General features: G+C 42.5%; 1 protein-coding gene and 1 long non-coding RNA gene across 2 annotated transcripts in view; both read right to left on the bottom strand.

The window, feature by feature from the left end:
- The window catches only part of LOC144610341 (uncharacterized), a 123136-nt gene that overhangs the window by 48059 nt on the left and 51632 nt on the right, over positions 1–23445 (bottom strand). The window lies entirely within an intron of this gene.
- On the bottom strand, positions 2967–12836 carry LOC144610354 (transcriptional regulator protein Pur-beta-like). The gene has a single exon (XM_078428978.1). The coding sequence runs from the start codon at positions 12834–12836 to the stop codon at positions 11961–11963; it is 876 nt and encodes a 291-aa protein (XP_078285104.1). The 3' UTR covers positions 2967–11960.

Genomic DNA, 23445 nt, shown 5'->3' with positions numbered 1-23445 from the left:
GCCACTACCAGTTACACACAGGGACGAGTCCATAATACCAGGAGACTACGTGCTGAAATCTCTCCTCAGAATAGTATTAGTTTACAATGAAAGTGCACCTGGTGATCATCTGCCTTGGGGCCGGAGACGTACTCCAATGCTGAAAAGGAAAGACATTCTTGCCATAGAGGGAGTACAGAGAAGGTTCACCAGATTGATTCCTGGGATGGCAGGACATTCATATGAAGAAAGACTGGATAGACTCGGCTTGTACTCGCTGGAATTTAGAAGATTGAGGGGGATCTTATAGAAACGTACAAAATTCTTAAAGGGTTGGACAGGCTAGATGCAGGAAGATTGTTCCCGATGTTGGGGAAGTCCAGAACAAGGGGTCACAGTTTAAGGATAAGGAGGAAGTCTTTTAGGACCGAGATGAGAACGTTTTTTTTCACAGAGTGGTGAATCTGTGGAATTCTCTGCCGCAGAGGGTAGTTGAGGCCAGTTCATTGGCTATATTTAAGAGGGAGTTAGATGTGGCCCTTGTGGCTAAAGGGATCAGGGGGTATGGAGAGAAGGCAGGTACAGGATACTGAGTTGGATGATCAGCCATGATCATATTGAATGGCGGTGCAGGCTCGAAGGGCCGAATGGCCTACTCCTGCACCTATTTTCTATGTTTCTATGTTAATGCAACGATGATAACCCAGCAGGATTTGGAAAATGGAAAGGCACCCGACTGAAGGGCTGTATCGGACTCTTGAGGCATCCTCACTTTTCGTTACTGTTGAAGGATCGCCATCATAAAATATTACTCTGTTATTGGACTAAGCGCTTGTGATGAAGTAATTTTTACCTGAACTTGAGCAGCCAGAGGAGGAGAAAGTCAGATGTATTAATTCCTGACAATCAAAATAGTAGACACAGGAGAGCTGCAAAATTTGCCATCAGTAATCTAGAGAATGGGGTGAAATCTGTTAAGCCGCAGAGAAATTTACCAAGAATTCAGAAAAGTGACAGCAGCGATTCTGATAAATCGAGATCCTCAGACAGCCAAAGTGCTCGGCGGAAGCGATGTCACTGCAGTGACAAATGTGGACAATTGGTCTGAGGAACTGGAAAAGGAGGTTTCTCTGCCACAGAAGACTGCGATTGTTCGACCAAAGCAGACGTTTCCTCCATACAGTCCAGAAGAATCATTTGCTGATGACTATTTCTGTTAGTTGTACTGTGGTGTAGTCCTTCATTAAACGTAATACTCCGCTGAAAGTTCACCCCATTGACCCCAATGAAACATCTGGAAAATCTGAAGAAACGGGAGCAGGAAGAAGAAAGAATACAGAAAGTGGAGGAGCAGAAGCACAAAGTGGAAGAGTATAAAAGAAACAGGAAATGCAAGTGAGAAGTGTTTTAGAAACTCATCCCGGAGTTCAACAGCTGGAGAAGAAAAAGAAAATTGAGGAGAAATTTGCTCAGATTGATGGGAAGAATGCAAAGGTACGTGAAGAGTTTGAACGACTAGGAAAATTATTAGATTAGAAGTAACCCCAGAAGATTAGAAGGTAGGGTAAGATGAAGTGGGTTTTGAGTGACCGACTTAATAAAATAGGTGTAGTTGGATATGTTGCCTTTGGAGGGCGAGACTAGGAGGATGATGCGTGTGAGGAGTTTTGGAACTGAAAGAGTTAAGGAGATACAGGTAAGAAGCAGCTAATTGCAAGAGACATTATCGCAAGGAGTGAGTCTTTCTGGCACCAGTAAGCCATTATTTAAAAGTGCTAATGATGGACTAAGCATGGATGTGACCTCCCACTCTGTATAAATAAACAAGGTTTGGATCTGATCTTTTGTGAGGCCACTTGAGATAGCTTTATATCTCTGGTTTTACTCAAGGGTTGCTTCCTCCATCCACATGAATGAATACAGAGGCATTGTTTTATTCTTAAGGTATCTAATGTGGTTTATTGTTTTAAAGCAGGGATTGAACTTTAATGGTTATTACAAATGATAAAAGGAGGGAATGAGATTATATAGGATTAGGAATGCTAAGGGGTTATAAAATGGATGCCCTGCTGTCGTTTTCAGCAAGTAAAAATGGATGCCTTTCTTATGTTTGCTTAGTTGGAATGGAATGTTGTCTTTATCAGCTAAGAAGTAAAAGCCTGCGAAAGCTGCAGAATAGTGCAAAACTGTAGAGATAAGGTATGACTCCTTATTGGAACAAAGCCTTATATGGATATGTATTGAAAAGTTAAGTGTTAAGTTTCATTTTCTGAAACCCTGTGACACATTTCTCTGTAACCATGTGATGCCTGCTTTGGACATGCAGGATTGTAATTAGCTGTCGAGTAATAATGTGCCACCCCCTTTCAACTGTATAAAAAGCAATCAATCTTGGGATAAGTTGCTTTTTCTCTGCTGAAAACTTTCAAGACACTTGTTTGAGTCTGGAGAGATATTTTAGAGGAAAAAACCCCACGGTAATAAATCTGTCGAAACTCAGTGTATTCGATATTATTATTATTTTATCGAGACTGAAGGTAAATCAGGATTATCAGGCAAGGCTCTCTATAGAACATCGTCCATGCAGACTCTAACGCGTGCATCACATAGTGAATCCTTGCAAGCCACCAACATTATACAAATGCTCTTACATTTATATTGAATTGTTGATTTATCCATTAGTAAGGGACGTATAGTGAACTCATTTCAGGTCAAACAAGAGAGTGGAAAGGATATATACTGGAGTGCAGTGCTTAGATTGACAAACAATGTGTACTCCGGCCCAAGTGAAATCTGCCGAATATATGGCATCTATAATGGGCTCTGTCAATACTAAGAAACCTTAATATTGGACATTATCTCAGCACTACACCATCAATTACTATGTCAAATTGAGATCCGTGTTCTAAATCAGTGATTCATACGCGTGCAAGACCACCATGCTCAATGATATTGCTTCAGCAGAACTCTCGTTGTAAATGAAACACTTCCTTTGTAATGCCGGTTTTATTAGTAACAAATAAAGTTGGATCATTGTTAACAAAAACTTGAGTTAGAGAATAAATACTGCACACTGTTCAACAGGCAGCACTCATTTACACCAGCGTGCAAGCCCAGAGTTAATATCTGTGCACTCCCCATGCAACATCATGCACAATACGCTTCAGATACACTTTACAAACAGCAAGTCACTGCTCAATTTAGGATTTCTTTTTATGAGGCAACACATCAAAACCACAAGGTTTCTTTTTTGGAAAGTCACAGGCTTAATTTGGTATCACTCACTCTCTTTACTTTACACCCATTTGTAACAAAAAAAAGACCACCTAATATCAGATACCAATTAGACAAAATTGTAATCTAAAGCGATATGGGATCTCATCAATTTTATTCCCACTTCAATCAAAGGCAGGAATAAAATGGGACTCTTAATTTTTAAAACCATATGGTTTTGTTTAAATAAGGGCATCTTTGCAAAGGCCAAACCACTCAAGCTACCTGAGCCATCTCCCACTAAACTTGGTCAGGTCCTAATTCTCAAGTGCCCTGGTCTACTGGACCCATGCATTAAGACTGTGGTTCACTGCACTGTGCTAAATTTTGCGACTGAGGGTAGTCTTGTAAGTTTAACCACCTGGTAAAACCCCTCAGTCTCAAAATGCAGCGGTATTTTATAATCATTTAAATTTTAAATGGAATATAATATATTTTACTTTGCACAAATTCAACAATGTAAAAAAATAAAGATTTGTCTGGAAAGACAGGTTCGTACGTCAGGACTTCTTTCTCCCATTATAAACGATGCCTGTTCGCTTGCACACCTGAGTTACCCTACCGGGGGGCAATTTTATTTTATTCTGCCCTCTTGTGCTCTTATTGTTTGTCTGTGCACAGATACGTTTATTGGCATAACGCAAGTTGAGTCACCCTGTAGCCAATGGCAGGATGTGCGGCATGTGGGAGGGACGCAACACTAACACGAGCTATATTAAAGTGCAAGGCGCTCAATGCAAATCAGAGAATAGCTGATTTCATCTGGATAGTCACATTAGTGTTTGAAAAAAGTTCCTGCAGACAGGAAGAGCCTGTTAATTCTGGCAATTTGGGGTAGGGGAGTAAATTTTGTCAGGTGAAATGATTTGTAGTTTGTGAAAGATTAATTTGCAAATACAATTTGAAGTTCAAATGTAAAAATAAATGGGCAGCAACAGTGCAACCTGCCCTTGTTCACTGTCCAACTGATTTGAAAATACATCAAATTGCATTTAGCATGGAATATACGAGTCCGGAAATTTCCCATTTGTTATTTTAACTAATTGCTCCAACCAAGCTATAGTTTAGACAGTGGTATACTTTTTTTGTATTATGCCAAATATGAGAGGAAAACTGTTAATTCCACAAGACCTTCTCCCTTAACACACCCCTCCCCAAACTCTCCCAATAACTGTGTTGCAACAGGTTCTGCACATGCTTTCAATCATACTAGAGTAAGTAACCACACTATGAACAGCAAATCCAGAAATACTTATTCAATGCAGCAATCTCTTTACATTAAGCTAAAGTGGGTGCAAGGACTAAGCAACTGACAGAAATAAAGATGCCCTATTACTCCTCTATGCATCCAAGCTTTACGGAAGCCTAATTTCCCATTCAGCACAGTAGGCACTTCAAACATTACAAGCAAACAAAACATGGAGTAGGTTAGAACTTAAAAGGCAATTTTGTTAAAACAAAGTTTAGTTTTCTTGAAAAAAATTGCAAACAGAAATTTATAGCTACTAGTGTTTTAAAGGTTAAGTGATAAAATGCCCATTTTAAAGGTCAAGTAAAAGTTTTTTCCTTTGTGTTTAAACAAAAGCCTTGCAAATAAGAGCCTAAAAATTGGGCCAGCCATCCAAATCCAATAGCTCAAGTGAATTTTATACAACCATTGTTGGACATGAATCTACTAAAACTCACTGATCGAAGGTTATATGCAACATGATTCTCCAACAAATCTAATAGTGAGAAAATCCACACACACATACAACCTGCAAGGTGAAAGGAGTCTCCTTTAAATGTTATGGTCTTTACCTACTGAAACAATAATCAAGTAATTAAGTGATTGCACACTGTTACTTTTAGTTGAAAGATAATTAATTTCATGACCATTGCTAGAGTTCTAACTATTTATAGATTATGTCTTTCCCGGGCATTCAATCCTCTCCCTTCCATATGACAGGAACATTTTCTTAGGTCACAGGTTCTCGGGTTCTTGATTTAGCATCCACAGGTTACCCAATTTACTGTTTTTCAGATAAACACCAGCCAAAATTGGCTTCTCCTGACATCCATATTCACTTCCATAGGAACCCAACCTGAATTCTACCCTCTCAAGCCCTGGGCATAATTTATTCAAAAATATTCCCATAGATTAAATCACCTTGTTGAGCAAGAAATCCGATGTGGATAATTAAACCTAATGAACACGACTTCTAGCAGATAACCCAGAGCTTGTTAACGTCCTGGAAGATTGGACAGTCTGGCATCAAGCTGTAAGAGAATGAAGACCCCCCCCCCCCCGGCTCTGGTTATTCAACCAGCTTGCAGAGCTAGAGTTGGAGTAAGAGGGCAGCCAACCACTTTGTGGCCCTTCTACAATGACGTACTTGCTCGTGGAGTACCAGTGGGTAGTGGACAGGTACCAAAATACAAATATGCTTGGCTTGCTGATTGTCAAAATTAGCAATTCATTTTGAAAAAGGCCATGATGTTATCCCTTTTCTAAATATCAACATTTCAAAATTGTCGGTAAAGCAGACAATATCATTCCACCTACAAAGCAAGGTTTTCAATCATTGGCATTTCATCCTCACTTGTTAATTATGCACCTGCCCTTTTCCTTGACCTTTAAGTAAACGGACCATCGACGCATCATGTAATGACAGAGGTGGGTAACAAACTCAATTTAAACAAAAAATATATAAAAGACTCACAGTACATATTTAACTATATTATGTAGATATTCATCATTTTTGTCACCAAGCAACTATTGACTTCTCACAAATCTTGCCACTAATTTAACTGCATTAGTCCGAGTCTAATGTACATGGCAAAACAATACAAGCAGATGCGACTGTACATTTATTTCAAGTGAAATATGTAAGGAAATCAGAGAGGTAGCTAGGCACACAGCTTTACAAAACCATCTCAGCTGGGTAGGCCCAAGAAAACTCGGGACATCGTGTTACACCAGCATGACAATAGAAGACCTCGAAATTTGAACGGTATTGACTGCTTTCAAATGCTGAGAAGGTTTCTGGCCATGCCATGCAAAACAGATAAGTTTGTTACACGACTAACTTGCCCCCTTCCTATCAGTGTTACTCACAAAATTAAGACATAACCATTACTATGCATATTTATTGTTCGCCAAGAACGAGGATCTCTGTCCCCAGCTGTTCCTAAAGACTTTAATTCTTTTAACAATTTACTGACTGCTAACATACAACTTGTTTTACTTTGATGCCATATACAAGCAAGTAATGATTTAAATAAGCTGCCCCGATATTATGAGTAAGAATGGGCACTGGATGTTTGTACCAATTGCCTATGTGGGAATGGTCCTGGGTAAAGGGGAAACTAATTTACACAATGAGCTGTTAGAGATCCATGAGAGGCAAAGTGCTCCAAAGTACCAAGGCAGCTTCTGGACTCTGGTTTATTTATTTTTTTCTATTGTAAAACATGATTATGACAGACCAATGCAATGGGAAGGAATTGGAGCACCAAGGGTGAGTATCCGCAAAAAGTAGATGGCAAAAATTGAGATCAGCAGACACCAGAGTAATAACCATAAATAAGGCAGTGAACAAATATACTGAATTGCCACCTTGTACAGATTGAAATTAAAATGCTGCAGGGCAAGAGATTTCAGTTACTAGCTCACAAAAAATCCTTCCAATGATCAACCATTGAGGACCAGCTACATGGCTTTCAGGGACTATGCCAGATGTCACAATCACTATCTGTCCATACACTCAGTGCAGCAGCATCTTGGTCCACACGTATGATTCTAACCAAATCCTCAGTAACAAAGGCCAAACAAAATGTAACTCTGATGGATACAAATTCCAAAGAGAGTGGAGCTGGTCTATCAAACCTTCTTGTAACTGTTTACAGGAAAATTTCAGAAGGAACGGGCTAATTGGTTTTAAGCTAGTTAACAATGAGATACTTGAAACTGAAAAAGCAAAACCCATAAAAACTAGTTAAATAATAAATTGAAACAAAGAATATCAGTTTTAATTCAAAAAATCTAGAATTGATAAACTATAGTTAATATTTTTCATGGATAGGCTATGAATCCACTTACACATACTGATGCCTTTCCACATGTCAAAATTCAGCATAAAATTACAACCTTGAACTTCATAATCAATTTAGACAAATGTGGGTAAAAGCTTACTTCATTAAAGAAACCACTGGACAGCACGACAAACTGTCTGTGCCATTACTTGGTAATAATGCCAAAAGGTTGAGGCATTAAGAGCATTGTGATGATGCAGAAGAATATGACTAAATTCTAAATCTCTGCTCTCTTGCAGAGCACCCAAAAAGTAATCAAATGTTTATCAGAGGCAAATATTGAATAGAAGCACTGGTCGGTGTTAGTATTGACTTGAGTGTATTTATCTGTTCAAGTCACCAGACCAACCATCTGCAAACAGAATCTCATCCCCAAAAGGTATAGAAGAATGTTTATGTAGTCTTAATGAGAAATAATCAACTGCATTGGCCAGAGGTCATATCATTACTGTCATGAGATTGGCCATACCACTAGAACTAAAGAGGCTCCTCACTGTCAAATCACAAGCAGCCCAACCTGATGAGCACACAAAACTGAGTGAACTTAAAAACAAAAACCTGTCTGGAAAGTCTTACACATGGTTAAAATAAAATGACTTTGGGAAATGGAAAGCAATCTTAATCAGAAGAATTTATTTCAGTGCTCTGCCCAAACCATAAATGCACAATGTACATGTTGGCAAGGACAGCTGAAATGATTACCTTCTTTCAAAACAAAAGAATAATATTTTCAACATTTTGCATTAATAACTTCAATTTTCTTTTATTCTAAACAACCTAGGGAAAAATTATCTTCATTAATAAAATAAAATGGTTGTAGATTTTCAGCATTCAAAACAACAAAGCACCAGGTTGGAAAGCTCTACATCAAGTCCAGTTACTCAACATGGGCCACTTTGGTGTCCAATGGCAATGGCCTCCCTTTCTGTTAATAAGTTCAGTTTACATTGAAAGCACGATATCCCATCAAGACTGGGAAACATCAATAACCACAAAAGCCTTTTCTACACATTAGTTCTCAGTATGAAGATTACAGTATTACTGAAATACAGTAATTTAAACTGTAGCTCTCTTCACTTGGTTTAAGTACATAATCTACAAGATTCATTACTCCCCCCCCCCCCCCCCCTCCCTCAAATCATAAATTGGATTCTGAAAAGGCTTGTCCAATGAGAGACATAACTTCATTCTGCTTTGTTTCCACACAGTTTAAGACAATCAAATTTAATTGCTTACTTGCAGTATCTGGACCATGGAAGTTCAATTAATTTTCTAAACTGTATAGGACGTCTAAACTGGTCTGTATTGGAAGTGGGACAAATGAGTAATAGTCAAGTTTCCCCTCTGCATGTCATTTTTCTAAGTCCCACAGCTAATCAAATGGTTTCTTTCTGGAATTACTTCCCTTCATAGAAAGTTTAATATTCTTCAAACTGAACTATTCAAATTAAATGCTTTGACTGCTGGCTCATGAATCAGCAAATTGAATAGGTTTCACCTGAAATCAGATAAGCCCAAACCATTCTATTTCCACCCAGCCTCGTTGACCTGAGATCGAAACAAAGATCAAACACATCTGTGCTAGAATGACAGTTCCTACTACTTCTGCAGACATGGCCCGAATGGTCACTCACTGGGAATTGGGAAAGAGAGGTTTGTACAAAGTCCAATGTACACTAAAGATTATAAAATGAAGATCAAGAACTGGATTCTGATTGCATTCCCTTGCCATGACCAGGAAAGCTCCAGTCCCGACGGCACAAATCTACAAGTTGTCATTTCCCCAGTTAGTGCTCTTCGCTTTAAAAAATAAAACAGACGTTTTTGGTTGGACCGACTAAAACAAGCAAGGGTTTCAATCCTCATGCTTGCCTATATCTGTTCTTCCAGCACCTATAACATGGCAATGCCTAAACAAACATGGAATGTTATCAATCTGGCTTGATTGCCTTGCAAATCATTAGCCATGATGGAGAAAAAAGCCAAAGGGCTCAATTGTCAGCAAGTTTTAATTTTAAAAATACCTTAAAATGAATCTACATTAATTTGCAAAAAATATATCCTATACGAGTCTACAAAAGCAGGAGGAAGTTAAAAACTCAACATTAACAAAAACCTTAAAAAAATTAATTATCCACTGTGAAGAATTAAAATATTTGTTCACATTTGCAATCACAGCAAAGTGACAAAGATTGCAAGGAACAGCAGCCTTACTGTTACATAGAAACACTCAAAACCCATTTCAATGTTAGAGGCACTCACTGCACCATGCATTCAGAAATATTTTCTTCACTGTGGAGAATAACAGGACCTTTCACTTTGTATATTTTAATTTCTAATAAATTTTAAAAACAAAAAGATATTACACACTGAATAAGGAGATAATCAGAAAACAACTCAACAAATAAGCAGGCTATAAAATTCTCCTTCGAATAAAGATTACCAAGCTGCATGTTTTGTATTCCCAAGCTCTCCGCTAATTTTCCTCCTTACATCAAGAGTCCATTTCATCGACCCAGCTAATCATGTTTGAACCAGCCAACTTACAGCACATTGAAACAACTCCAAACAGGTGTGGATTGCTATGCTCAACACAGGTGACATTTTATACAGCTTAGAAGTTGCATACTATCTCATGCCATTTACAATCTACAACCAGGTTATGAAGACTCCAATCTACTTTCTCATTTTCCTTCACCCATGAATTTAATAGCACACAAAAACCAAAATATGCAAAGTGTAAAGGACCGTATCTGGTGGAGATAGTCCCATCCCCACCAGAATTATATATCTATACACACACGCACACACATACACAATATTTGCCTAGCAGCTTCTCCCAGTTATCCTTGAATGCTAGCTGGCAAGAGGTTACTTTTTTTTTCCAGTCCAGATATTGTTTACATCAGCATACATTCAGACTGAAAGCTGTTTGATTGCAAAAGTGATATCTGAACATCCTGGCTTTGATTCCTCCCCTTTAATGCACCAACACCATCCCCCCCGACTCAGTTTAAACGCAATTGGATAACATGTCACAACTTTGACAGCTCATGAACGGCATAAAATTAAATTGTGGATAAAGAATAATGAGTGGCCTATAATAGATGCATATATAATGCAATAATTTTCAAATGTGTGACGAATGTTTTATATCAGACTCACCGGCTACTTGGGTCAATCGGCAGGAAAATGCTCCAGTTATTTGCTCTAATAGCACAGTCCGGAGCCTTTAGAGGGGAAAATACTGCAAAATATAATTACTGTTTCTAATAAATAAATAGACAGCTTAAAAAAAATAACATTAAAAGCCTAAATTCCTGCACGACTTAAATGGAAAAAACAGCAAAGAGCTGTACGACCCTTTTCCTTAGTGCCGGTTTTTGTTAGGTCAATAATTTTACTTCTCATCTATTCTGCCCAATAGCTAACAATTTTGTGTACATAAATAATGTTTCTTGGGAAATTGTGGTTCATTGTGAATTTTTTTATACAATTATTCTACTTAAAAGCAAATGCACATTCTCAAGTCTGGAAAAGTCAGATCGTACGTCGTGGATAACTGACTTAAAATAAAAGTAAAACAGAAACACTCCATTGAGCATCTCTCAACAAGGCTCGACATGTCATTTGTTGTCGATAATAGCACCTGGGCTAGTTACAAGTAGTCTCTACTACAGGGTAACAAGTTCACACTAGCAGAATTTCTGCTGAAGATTTATACTGCAACGATATTACAGGATGCACATAACACTGCCAAAAATACTGGGGGGGAATGCACTACAACTAAACAAAACACAAAACAAAATGGGACATTACTTTCAAATGGATGAGTTGCAGTCAATCTGTATGCTAACCCTGGCAGTAGATGTCATGTGAAACTAGCACTGTATTCTGCTATTGAATAAGTCAAGCCGTCATTTGTTCCTATTTAAAAACATTAATTTTCTACATCAGAAACGACAGTTTTATCAAATATATTTGAAATATTTAGAATGAAAACAAATTTTAAAAATGACTCTTGATTGTCCAGTATTTAAAATAATTTAAAAAACTTCCATAAGAACTTTCTAAATATACGAAAAGAACTTTTTTGAAGTGTTGCTGGCTTCAGTGCCTTGATGGTGGCTCTCCAAATCATTTTTACTCCAGGTGGAGGTCATATTTTGTAGCTTCTTTCTCTTCCCGTGAAACTTTTGGTTGTGCCAACTAATCTTTTTTTTACTGAATTGCTGATGGTTCAGTGATACGACGCTTTTCCACAAATAACAGTGTGTATTTTGCAATGAATCGTCCATCCAACATCTTCCAGAAGAACTTGCTCCATTTCTTTCCCTTCACACATTTGCATACATATACCAATGCAAGTCGTTTCCACTCCTCAGAAGATGCATTTTCACTTATGTAACTGCGTTTCCCAAAAAATACTATTCAAAACATTTTCTCGGTTTTATTTTTGTAAATCTTCTTTACAATCGACCCAATTTGTTCTTTTTAAAGATTTTTAAAACGTCTTTCTTTGCAATCGACACGACACCAATTTACTCGATAATTTTTTTAAAACTTTTCCTCAATCGATACAATTTGCTTTTATTTTCTTTTTTTTTTGTTTCTTCTTCTCTTACTGAATAGCTTCAATCGTCGTCCACATCTTCCCCATCCGATTCGTCGGCTCGCCTCTCGAAGAGCATCTTGTCCCGATGCTTGTCCTGGATCTCCTTCATCTCCTCGGCGTACTTACTGAAGGCGCTGCCGAACTTGGACCAGGCTTTGAACGGGATGGTGATGGAGTTTCTGTACGACGGCTTCACCTCGCTCACCCGCATGAACACGCCGTACTTGTTGGAGCCCACGTCGAAGAAGAAGCGCTTGCTGTCCACCGTGATGGACGTGCCCTCGGGTAGCTCGGCCTGGCCGCACGGCTCGTCATCCACGCCGTAGTCGTCGATCAGCTTGGCCAGCGCGTCCCTGAACTCGATCAGGCCTTGCGCCGGCAGGGCGATGGTCTGGCCTTGCGTCCCTCCTAAGCCGGGGCCTCGATTTAAGGTCTGGCGGATGCGCAGGAAGCGGCCGCGCTGGTTCTCCTTCAGGTCCATGTAGTACTTGCGGTTCTCCCTCACCAGGAACTCGCTCTTCAGCGCCCGCCGGGGCTCGTCCGAGGCCAGGCCGGCGGCCGAGTCCGTGTCCGACGGGCCGAGCTGCGCGTAGTGCTCGATGAAGTCGCCCAGGTAGTCACGGAACTCGGCCGCCACCGCCATGGAGAGCGTGAGCCGGCTCTTGTTGCCTCCCGCGCCCACCTCGGCGATCTTGATGAAGCGGCCCTTGGCGTTCTGCTTCACGTCCAGGTAGAAGCGCTTGTTCTGGATGTCCACCCGCTTGGAGGCCAGCTCCTGCGTCTCCTGCTGCTGCTGCTGCTGTTGCTGCAGCAAGAAACCGCCGCCACCGCCGCCTCCCCCGCCGCCACCACCACCACTACCACCTCGCTCGCTCCCGCTGTCACCCTCCGCCATCTTGAGCCACCAGCCTTCCCTCTCCGTCCGAGCGGCGCCGCTCCTCGCGAGATCTCCCCAGCCCGCGGCGGGGGCGCGCGCGTCACGCACGACAGGGCAGGGCGGGGCGCGCACGTCGAGAAGCGGGCGCGCGCCTGGGCCGCACCGTTGGAAGGGCGGGAAGGTCGGCGCCCGCCCTTTGTTCAAGAGTCGACAACATTGCAGCGCAGAACAGTCAGTCAGTCACATTCACCTTGCTCAACGCCAGCAACTCAACACATGCCATTGGTGTACAGATCTAAAGCAAATCAAAGGGCTAAGGTGAGAGAAGTACATACAAACAATAGGTGCAGGAGGAGGCCATCCGGCCCTTCGAGCCAGCACCGCCATTCAATGTGACCATGGCTGACCATCCACAATCAGTACCCCATTCCTGCTTTCTCTCCAAATCCCTTGATTCCTTTAGCCCTTAGAGCTAAATCTAACTCTCTTGAAAACATCCAGTGAATTGGCCTCCACTGCCCTCTGTGGCAGAGAATTCCACAGATTCACAACTCTCTGGGTGAAAAGGTTTTTCCTCATCTCAGTCCTAAATGGTCTACCCCTTATTCTTAAATGGGAACCTGTTTCCTGCATCTAGCCCGTCCAATCCCTTAATAATTTTGTATGTTTCTATAAGATCCTCTCTCATCCTTCGAAATTCCAGTGAATAGAGTTAGATAGAGCTCTAGGGGCTAGTGGAATCAAGGGATATGGGGAGAAGGCAGGCACAGGTTACTGATTGTGGATGATCAGCCATGATCACAATGAATGGCGGTGCTGGCTCGAAGGGCCAAATGGCCTCCTCCTGCACCTATTTTCGATGTTTCTATAAGCCCAGTCATTCCATTCTTTAGTAATAAGAACCTGAGGTGTTTTTTTCCACAGAGGGTGGTGGATGTATGATGCTGGAGGAGATAGTTCAGGCAGGTACTATAAACTATGTTTAAACGACATTTGGACAGTAACAGGATAGGAAAGATATAGAAGGATAATGGTCATGCAGGCACGTGGGACGAGTGTAGATGGGGCATCTTGGTTGGCATGGATGAGAGGGGCCAAAGGGCCTGTTTCCAAAATATATGACGCTCGCTATAAATAATTTTGTGGTACTTTATTTGTCACATGTACCAAGGTACAGGAAATTAGTTTTTGTTTACAGTTCAGTACAAGTACCGAAGATAGACACAAAATGCTGGAGTAACTCAGCGGGACAGGCGGCATCTGGAGAGAAGGAATTGGTGACGTTTCAAGTTGAGACCCTTCTTCAGACTTCCATCCTGCTCAGTGCAAGTTTCTGTACATAAGCACTTAGATACATCTTGGATAAGTATCTAAGATACAGTACATGTACAGTATTGGCACACTGAGACATTATACAGTCACCAGATTTGGTGCCATTTTCAAGTCCCAGTTATTGTAATTGCAGGGTTCTTAGCCTGACCAAGACAGCTTGTCCTGGTGGCATTGTAGGGTCGGCCTGGCTAAGTGATGTCCTCCACCGCTGTAGGCCACGTGCGGTCCACATGCTCGGCTTCTTGGAGCAGCTCCTGAGGCAGTTGAGCCCCAGGCTGTAGCAGGGCCTCCAGCAAAGGCAGATTTCAACTAATTCCTGTGCTGTGGCGTGGAGCCCAAGACAGTGGTCCTTCCCTAAAGAATCTCTGCAGCGGCTGCACCATATCTGGACTTTGCCATGGACAACGTCTTGTTTGGGAACACCAATGAGTTTAGGGCAGACCAAAGTGTGTCTTTCACTGCATTGATATGTGTTTCAGTCCTAGGGAATTTCTTCTTGTTCCGCAAGAAATAATTAGTACTAGTTTGAGACCTGATATCGTGTTATGGTCAGTTAGTCAGCGGGTAGTGTATTTTAATAGAACTGACAGTGCCTTGGGAGAACTTAGTGGATGAGGCTTATGAAAGGAAATAGCTTAGATATGTAGAGTTGGCAGCAGACGTTGAGCAGTGAGGATGGAGAGCAAGAATATGTCCGGAAGAGGTGGGTTGTAGGGGTTTCGTAGCGAGATCGACCACATCGCTATTTGGAAAGCTAGGAATTTGTGGACAGAGTTTGCGTCAGGCCGTAAAGCAGATGTCAGAGACTAAGGCCCACATTGCAGGATACCATGACCTCATGGAGATGATTGTGCATAAATATGACCCCTGGGCTATGAAATGGACTAGTATAGTCAGTCCGAAGAAAGGTTTCGGCCCAAAACATCATCTGTCTATTCTCTCCTCAAATGCTGCTCATCTAGAAGGGATAAGAGAGTAAGGTCAGGGCCAATTGTGACCGGTGCGAGAGGGGAGGTGAATACCGAAATTAAAGTGTTGTATTTAAATGCGCGAAGTATAAGAAATAAAGTGGATGAGCTTGAGGCTCAGTTAGACATTGGCAAGTATGATGTGGGAATCACTGAGACATGGCTACAAGAGGACCAGGGCTGGGAACTGAATATTCAGGGGTACACAACATATAGAAAAGACAGACAGGTGGGTAGAGGGGGTGGGGTCGCTCTGTTGGTGAGGAATGATATTCACTCCCTTGCAAGGGGTGACATAGAATCAGGAGATGTATAATCAGTATGGGTAGAAATGAGGAATTGTAAGGGTAAAAAGACCCTAATGGGAGTTATCTACAGGCCCCCAAACAGTAGCCTCGATATAGGGTGCAAGTTGAATCAGGAGCTAAAATTGGCATGTCGCAAATGTAATGCTACGGTGGTTATGGGAGATTTCAACTTGCAGGTGGACTGGGAAAATCAGGTTGGTAATGGACCCCAGGAAAGAGAGTTTGTGGAGTGTCTCCGAGATGGATTCTTAGAACAGCTTGTACTGGAGCCTACTAGGGAGAAAGCAATTCTGGATTTAGTGTTGTGTAATGAACCTGATCTGATAAGGGGACTCGAGGTAAAAGAGCTATTAGGATGCAGTGATCACAATATGATGTTTTACTTTACAAATTGAGAGGGAGAAGGGAAAATCAGAAGTGTCAGTATTACAGTATAGCAAAGGGGATTACAGAGGCATGAGGCAGGAGCTGGCCAGAATTGACTGGAAGGAGGCCTTAGCTGGGAAGACAGTGGAACAGCAAAGGCAGGTATTCCTGGGAATAATGCAGAAGTTGCAGGATCAATTTATCCCAAAGAGGAGGAAAGATTCCAAGGAGAGTAAGAGGCACCCGTGGCTAACAAGGGAAGTCAAGGACAGCTTAAAAATAAAAGAGAAGAAGTACAACAAAGCAAAGAAGAGTGGGAAGCCAGAGGATTGGGACTCTTTTAAAGAGCAACAGAAGATGACTAAGAAGGCAATACAGGGAGAAAAGATGAAGTACTAGGGTAAGTTAGCCAATAATATAAAGGAGAGTAGTAAAAGCTTTTTTAGGTATGTAAAGAGGAAAAAAATAGTCAAGGCAAATGTGGGTCCCTTGAAGACAGAAGCGGGGAAATTTATTATGGGGAACAAGGAAATGGCAGACGAGTTGAACCGGTACTTTGGATCTGTCTACACGAAGGAAGATACAAGCAATCTCCCAGATGTTCTAGTGGCCAGAGATCCTAGGGTGACGGAGGAACTGAAGGAAATCCACATTAGGCAGGAAATGGTGTTGGGTAGACTGATGGGACTGAAGGCTGATAAATCCCCAGGGCCTGATGGTCTGCATACCAGAGTACTTAAGGTGGTGGCGCTAGAAATTGTGGACGCATTGGTGATCATTTTCCAATGTTCTATAGATTCAGGATCAGTTCCTGTGGATTGGAGGGTAGCTAATGTCCCACTTTTTAAGAAAGGAGGGAGAGAGAAAACGGGAAATTATAGACCAGTTAGTCTGACATCAGTGGTGGGGAAGATGCTGGAGTCAATTATAAAAGATGAAATTGCGGAGTATTTGGATAGTAGTAACAGGATTGTTCCGAGTCAGCATGGATTTACGAAGGGGAAATCATGCTTGACTAATCTTCTGGAATTCTTTGTGGATGTAACTAGGAAAATTGACAAGGGAGAGCCGGTGGATGTGGTGTACCTTGACTTTCAGAAAGCCTTTGACAAGGTTCCACATAGGAGATTAGTGGACAAAATTAGAGCACATGGTATTGGAGGTAGGGTACTGACATGGATAGAAAATTGGTTGACAGACAGAAAGCAAAGAGTGGGGATAAATGGGTCCCTTTCAGAATGGCAGGCAGTGACCAGTGGGGTACCGCAAGGTTCGGTGCTGGGACCCCAGCTATTTACGATATACATTAATGACTTCGATGAAGGGATTAAAAGTACCATTAGCAAATTTGCAGATGGTACTAAGCTGGGGGGTAGTGTGAATTGTGAGGAAGATGCAATAAGGCTGCAGTGTGACTTGGACAGGTTGTGTGAGTGGGCGGATACATGGCAGATGCAGTTTAATGTAGATAAGTGTGAGGTTATTCACTTTGGAAGTAAGAATAGAAAGGCAGATTATTATCTGAATGGTGTCAAGTTAGGAAGAGGGGATGTTCAACGAGATCTGGGTGTCCTAGTGCATCAGTCACTGAAAGGGAGCATGCAGGTACAGCAGGCAGTGAAGAAAACCAATGGAATGTTGGCCTTCATAACAAGAGGAGTTGAGTATAGGAGCAAAGAGGTCCTTCTACAGTTGTACCGGGCCCTGGTGAGACCGCACCTGGAGTACTGTGTGCAGTTTTGGTCTCCAAATTTGAGGAAGGATATTCTTGCTATTGAGGGCCTGCAGCGTAGGTTCACTAGGTTAATTCCCGGAATGGCGGGACTGTCGTATGTTGAAAGGCTGGAGCAATTAGGCTTGTATACACTGGAATTTAGAAGGATGAGGGGGGGATCTTATTGAAACATATAAGATAATTAGGGGATTGGACACATTAGAGGCAGGAAACATGTTCCCAATGTTGGGGGAGTCCAGAACAAGGGGCCACAGTTTAAGAATAAGGGGTAGGCCATTTAGAACGGAGATGAGGAAGAACTTTTTCAGTCAGAGAGTGGTGAAGGTCTGGAATTCTCTGCCTCAGAAGGCAGTGGAGGCCAGTTTGTTGGATGCTTTCAAGAGAGAGCTGGATAGAGCTCTTAAGGATAGCGGAGTGAGGGGGTATGGGGAGAAGGCAGGAACGGGGTACTGATTGAGAGTGATCAGCCATGATCGCATTGAATGGCGGTGCTGGCTCGAAGGGCTGAATGGCCTACTCCTGCACCTATTGTCTATTGTCTATTGTAAAGCAAAGAGTGGGGATAAATGGGTCCCTTTCAGAATGGCAGGCAGTAACTAGTGGGGTACCGCAAGGCTCGGTGCTGGGACCGTAGCTATTTACAATATACATTAATGACTTGGATGAAGGGATTAAAAATACCATTAGCAAATTTGCAGATGATACAAAGCTGGGTGGTAGTGTGAACTGTGAGGAAGATGCTATGAGGTTGCAGAGTGACAGGTTGTGTGAGTGGGCGGATGCATGGCAGATGCAGTTTAATGTGGATAAGTGTGAGGTTATCCACTTTGGTGGTAAGAAAATGAAGGCAGAGTATTATCTGAATGGTGTCAAGTTAGGAAAAGGGGACGTACAACGAGATCTGGGTGTCCTAGTGCATCAGTCACTGAAAGGAAGCATGCAGGTACAGCAGGCAGTGAAGAAAGCCAATAGAATGTTGGCCTTCATAACAAGAGCAGTTGAGTATAGGAGCAAAGAGGTCCTTCTGCAGTTGTACAGGGCCCTAGTGAGACTGCACCTGGAGTACTGTGTGCAGTTTTGGTCTCCAAATTTGAGGAAGGATATTCTTAATATTGAGGGCGTGCAGCGTAGGTTTACTAGGTTAATTCCCGGAATGGCGGGACTGTCATATGTTGAAAGACTGGAGTGACTAGGCTTGTATACACTGGAATTTAGAAGGAGATCTTATCGAAACGTATAAGATTATTAAGGGGTTGGTCACGTTAGAGGCAGGAAACATGTTTCCAATGTTGGGGGAGTCCAGAACAAGGGGCCACCGTTTAAGAATAAGGGGTAGGCCATTTAGAACGGAGATGAGGGAAAACTTTTTCAGTCAGAGAGTTGTGAATCTGTGGAATTCTCTGCCTCAGAAGGCAGTGGAGGCCAATTCTCTGAATGCATTCAAGAGAGAGCTAGATAGAGCTCTTAAGAGAGAGCTAGATAGAGCTCTTAAGGATAGTGGAGTCAGGGGGTATGGGGAGAAGGCAGGAAGGGGGTACTGATTGAGAATGATCAGCCATGATCACATTGAATGGCGGTGCTGGCTCGAAGAGCCGAATGGCCTCCCCCTGCACCTATTGTCTATTGTCTATCTACTGAGATCCTCCAGTAGTTTTTTTTACTCAATTGGACTGGTACTCTTTACCAAAAGTTGACACTGTACACTGGATGATACTGTACACTGGATGATACTGTACACTAGATGATACTGTGAGACAGGTAAACGAATCAAATTTTCAAATGCCTGTGACCAACTTGCATGGAGGGTAAATGGATCATTAGTTAGGGTTGTTATTAGTTAAACAACTGATGCAGTGGAGCAAAAAGCTTTAAAGGAACCACAGCCTTTCAACAACAGAATGTTGGATGGGTAAACAATGTGTTAACAGGGATAAATCCAGGGAGCTTGATAGTTAGTGTGGCGAATTTTCCAGTGAATGCAACAAGTTGATAGAGAGAACGGGTAATCAAGGCCCCAATAAGTTTAAAGGGAGCATAGGAAACAGAATCAGGTGAGTACCCAACATCAAAAGCATCTGTTTGAGGTTCGTTCATCAAGGATCCCCACCATTTAGGCCATGCCCTCTTCTCGCTGCTACAATCGGGCAGGAGTTACAGAAACTTGAAGTCACACACCACAGGGTTCAGGTGTATTACTTTCCTAGGACCATCAGGTTCTTGAATGGACCTGCACAACTCTCCTACCTTGGCAACAGAGCACTACGGATACCTCTTGCACTACCAAGGACTTTAGTTTAGTTTAGAGATATCGCGCGGAAACTGGCCCTTCGGCGCACCGAGCCCGCACTGACCAGCGATCCCCGCACATTAACACACATTAGGGACAATTTTTACACACACCAAACCGATTAAGTCTTTCAGCTGTGGGAGGAAACCGAAGATCTCGGAGAAAATCCACGCCGTCACAGGGAGAAAGTATAAACTCCATACAGATAGCACCCGTAGTCGGGATCGAACCCGGGTTATGTTTTTTGATATGTTGTCTGAGTCTACTACAAACAACAGAGAACTAGGGCCCTGATAAGTGGAATGTGTGGGAACTAGGGCCCTGGTAAGTGGAATGTGTGGGAACTAGGACCCTGGTAAGTGGAATGTGTGGGAACAGGGGCCATCGTAATTGGAAATGGAATGTGGGAACAGAGGGCCCAGTGAGTAGGAAAGGAGTACATGAACTGGGGACCCAATGACTGATAACCAGTATCACCCGGTGGGATATCTGACTGGTCCGACAGCAAATTATCAGAGTTTTTCTGTACAACCTTTACAATTTTAGTATCATCAATAATGGATAATTTTCACGTTTCCCTAATAACACAAACAAATTGAACATTTGAGATCAATTCCAGAATCAAACTATGGTCATTAGCTCCTGTAATTGATGACTATGATTGATTAAGGAGATTTGTGTCCAAAATTCTACATGATCCAGGGGCAGCAACATTCCCAGACCCTGTCTTCTTATTATAATGCAATTTCTCATGATTGATGACTTACTTCCACTCTGAAAGATACAGCATGGAAAAGGCCCTTCAGACCACCGAGTCCGTGCTAACCATTGATCATCTGTTGACATTAGTTCTATGTTACCCCACTTCCAACAGAGCGGTCAATTTGCAGAGGACAATTAACCTACAAAGCCTCTCGTCTTTATGGTGCAAGGAAACAGCACCTGGAGGGATAAAAGACACAAAATGCTGGAGTAAGTCAGCGGGTTAGGCAGAATCTCTGGAGGAGAACATGTATAGGTGATGTTTCGGGTCTGAAGAAGGGTCACAACCCAAAACGCATAGAGGAGCACCTATTCATGTTCTCCAGAGATGCTGCCTGACTCACTGTTACTCCAGCACTTTATGATTTTTTTGGAAACTAGCATCTGCAGTTTCTTGTTCCTCCACTCGGAGGATCCCATGCAGTTACAGGGAGAGCATGCAATCTCCACACAGACAGCAACCAAGGTTTGGTTTGTCCTGAGGTAGTTGATGAGGTCAGTGTGGGTGGCTGTCGATCACACACTGAGGCACCACGCTATCCTTTGGCTGCATGCACCCTCCTTCAGCAGCAAAGGAGCTGTCAAAGTTCTGAGATCCCAGGCTCAGCCTGGAGGCGGCAGCAAACACACAAGGATGAGGTCTTCAGCCAATCCACTCTCCTTTAACCTAAAGAAATACACAGAGTGCTGGAGTAACTCAGCGGGTCAGGCAGCATCTCTGGGGAACATAGATAGGTGACATTTTGGGTCTGAAGAAGGGTCCCAACCTGAAACGCAAGCTATCCATGTTCTCTAGAGATGCTGCCTGACCCGCTGAGTTACTCCAGCACTTTGTGACTCTTTTGTAAACCAGCATCCGAGTTTGTTGTTTCTCTACTAGCCTAAATTGGTTTACTCTATCAAAGCTTAAGATCACTGAGACACTTATTCAACAGAATTTGCAGAACAAAAGTTTTGTTCGAGCATGGTTCTCAAACTGAGCAGCCATTGCAGAGTTTCAGTAGGAGTGGTTGAGGTACGGGCCAGGAGCCTGCTCTTAGTCATTGAATCTGAGATACTAGTTTGAATCTCACCACAGCAGCTAAAGAATTAAATTAACCTGGAGTTGATACTTACCTCAGTTTAAGTAACTGTGAAATCCCAAATTCTCTTTAAAATGTATTTTTCAGGGAAATAAATCTGCTATCCTGATTTGGAATGGCCTGTGTGTGCTTGAACCTTTCACTGAGGAAGGATGAGGGTATAGAAAAAACATCAATGTCAGAGCCCAACATTGTGTGGATGTGTACATACTGACAGGCTCCTGTGTGCATATCCACTTAGTGTTAATGTTCATGCAGCAGAGCCTTGTCACTGGAACAAGCCCCAACTCCATGGTCCAGACCATGGTTGCTGGTTGCACAACTCGATATGGAGAAACCTGATTGTGGTATCTGCTAAGGATTCTCCCTACCATTTCCACAGGGAGAGTTGTCACCGTGGTTCTCCTCCCAGTGACAGAAGAGTTGATTCTGTCCAACCAGAGGCACAGTGAACATAAACCTCACCACATGCTAACCTCGAGAAAATTTAGGAAGCAGAATAAACCACACCACATAGGCTTTAACCTCACAAATGCTCTGACTCCATCAGTCCAGGCAGTCGCTAGAGCTTCTGAAAGTTGTCTCCATCCTGCATTGGCTATGTGATGACATGCAAAGTTATGGGTCCACAGCAAACTTTTTTTAAACCTCGTACCTTGATTGATTTGTGATTTTTTTCCATACTGCATCTCTGTCCGCACTGCTGGAGACGGACTTTGGGGAGCTCCAACCGCAGGAGTCTGTGGACTTATCTTCGTGGAGCTGGCGATCCCTGTTGGAGATCGACCTTGGAGCTCCAACCGCAAGAACCTGCGGACTTTAACATCGTGGAGCTCGGCGTCTCTGGTTAGAGACCGACTTCTAGAACTCCAAGCCGCAGGAGATTCGAAGATTCGACCTCCCCCGATAGTGAGAACTTCGATGGCCCCGACATGGAGGCTTCGACCGCCCGCTGCGGGAGCTTCGATCACCCCGACGCGGTAGCTTTGACCCTCCCGACTGCGGATGGTTCGACCGCCCCGACTGGGAGAAAAATGAGGGAAGAAGATTGGACTTTATTGCCTTCCATCACAGTGAGGAATGTGGGGAATCTGCTGTGGTGGATGTTTATGTTAATTTTTATGTGTGTCTTGTTGCTTTTTTTTTAGTATGACTGTATGGTAATATGAATATCACTGTACCTTAATTAGTACACGTGACAATAAAAGACTTGAAACCTTTGAGTGGGATGAAAGCTGTTTTACTCCAGCAACATCTTTCGAAATCTTTTTCACCACCGTGCTCCAACAAGCTCCCCACTGGACTCGAACTAATCACATAGTCATTGAGTGAGGAAATTCAGAATGCCTCTGATGATTCTTACAAACTTTTTACAGATGCACCAGAGGAAGCATGCTGTTGGGTTACATTATAGATTGGTTTGGGAAACAGTTCTTCCCAAGACCACAAGAAATAACAGAGATTTGTAGATGTAACTCTGTCTATCATACAGACCAGACTTCCCACCACTGACTACATTTACACTTCACACTGCGTTGGAAAAGCAGCCAACATAATCAAAGACTTGATCCACATCGGTCATTCCTTCTTAACCCTGCTTCCAACATCAGAAGGTACAGAAGCTTGAAAGCACGCACCACCAGACTCAGGATCAGTCTCTTCCCCTCTGTTATCAGGCTTCTGAAAGGACCTTCCATAAGATAAGATGCTGTCCAATTCACCTCTACACCATTGCAGACATTGTCTATGAAACTGATGCACTACAATGCTGAGAACTATATTCTGCA

This window comes from Rhinoraja longicauda, chromosome 36, assembly GCF_053455715.1.
Source record: "Rhinoraja longicauda isolate Sanriku21f chromosome 36, sRhiLon1.1, whole genome shotgun sequence".
In the NCBI taxonomy this organism is placed as follows: domain Eukaryota; kingdom Metazoa; phylum Chordata; class Chondrichthyes; order Rajiformes; family Arhynchobatidae; genus Rhinoraja; species Rhinoraja longicauda.
Note: the sequence above shows the minus strand (reverse complement) of the source record. Positions and strands in the feature narration are given on the sequence as shown.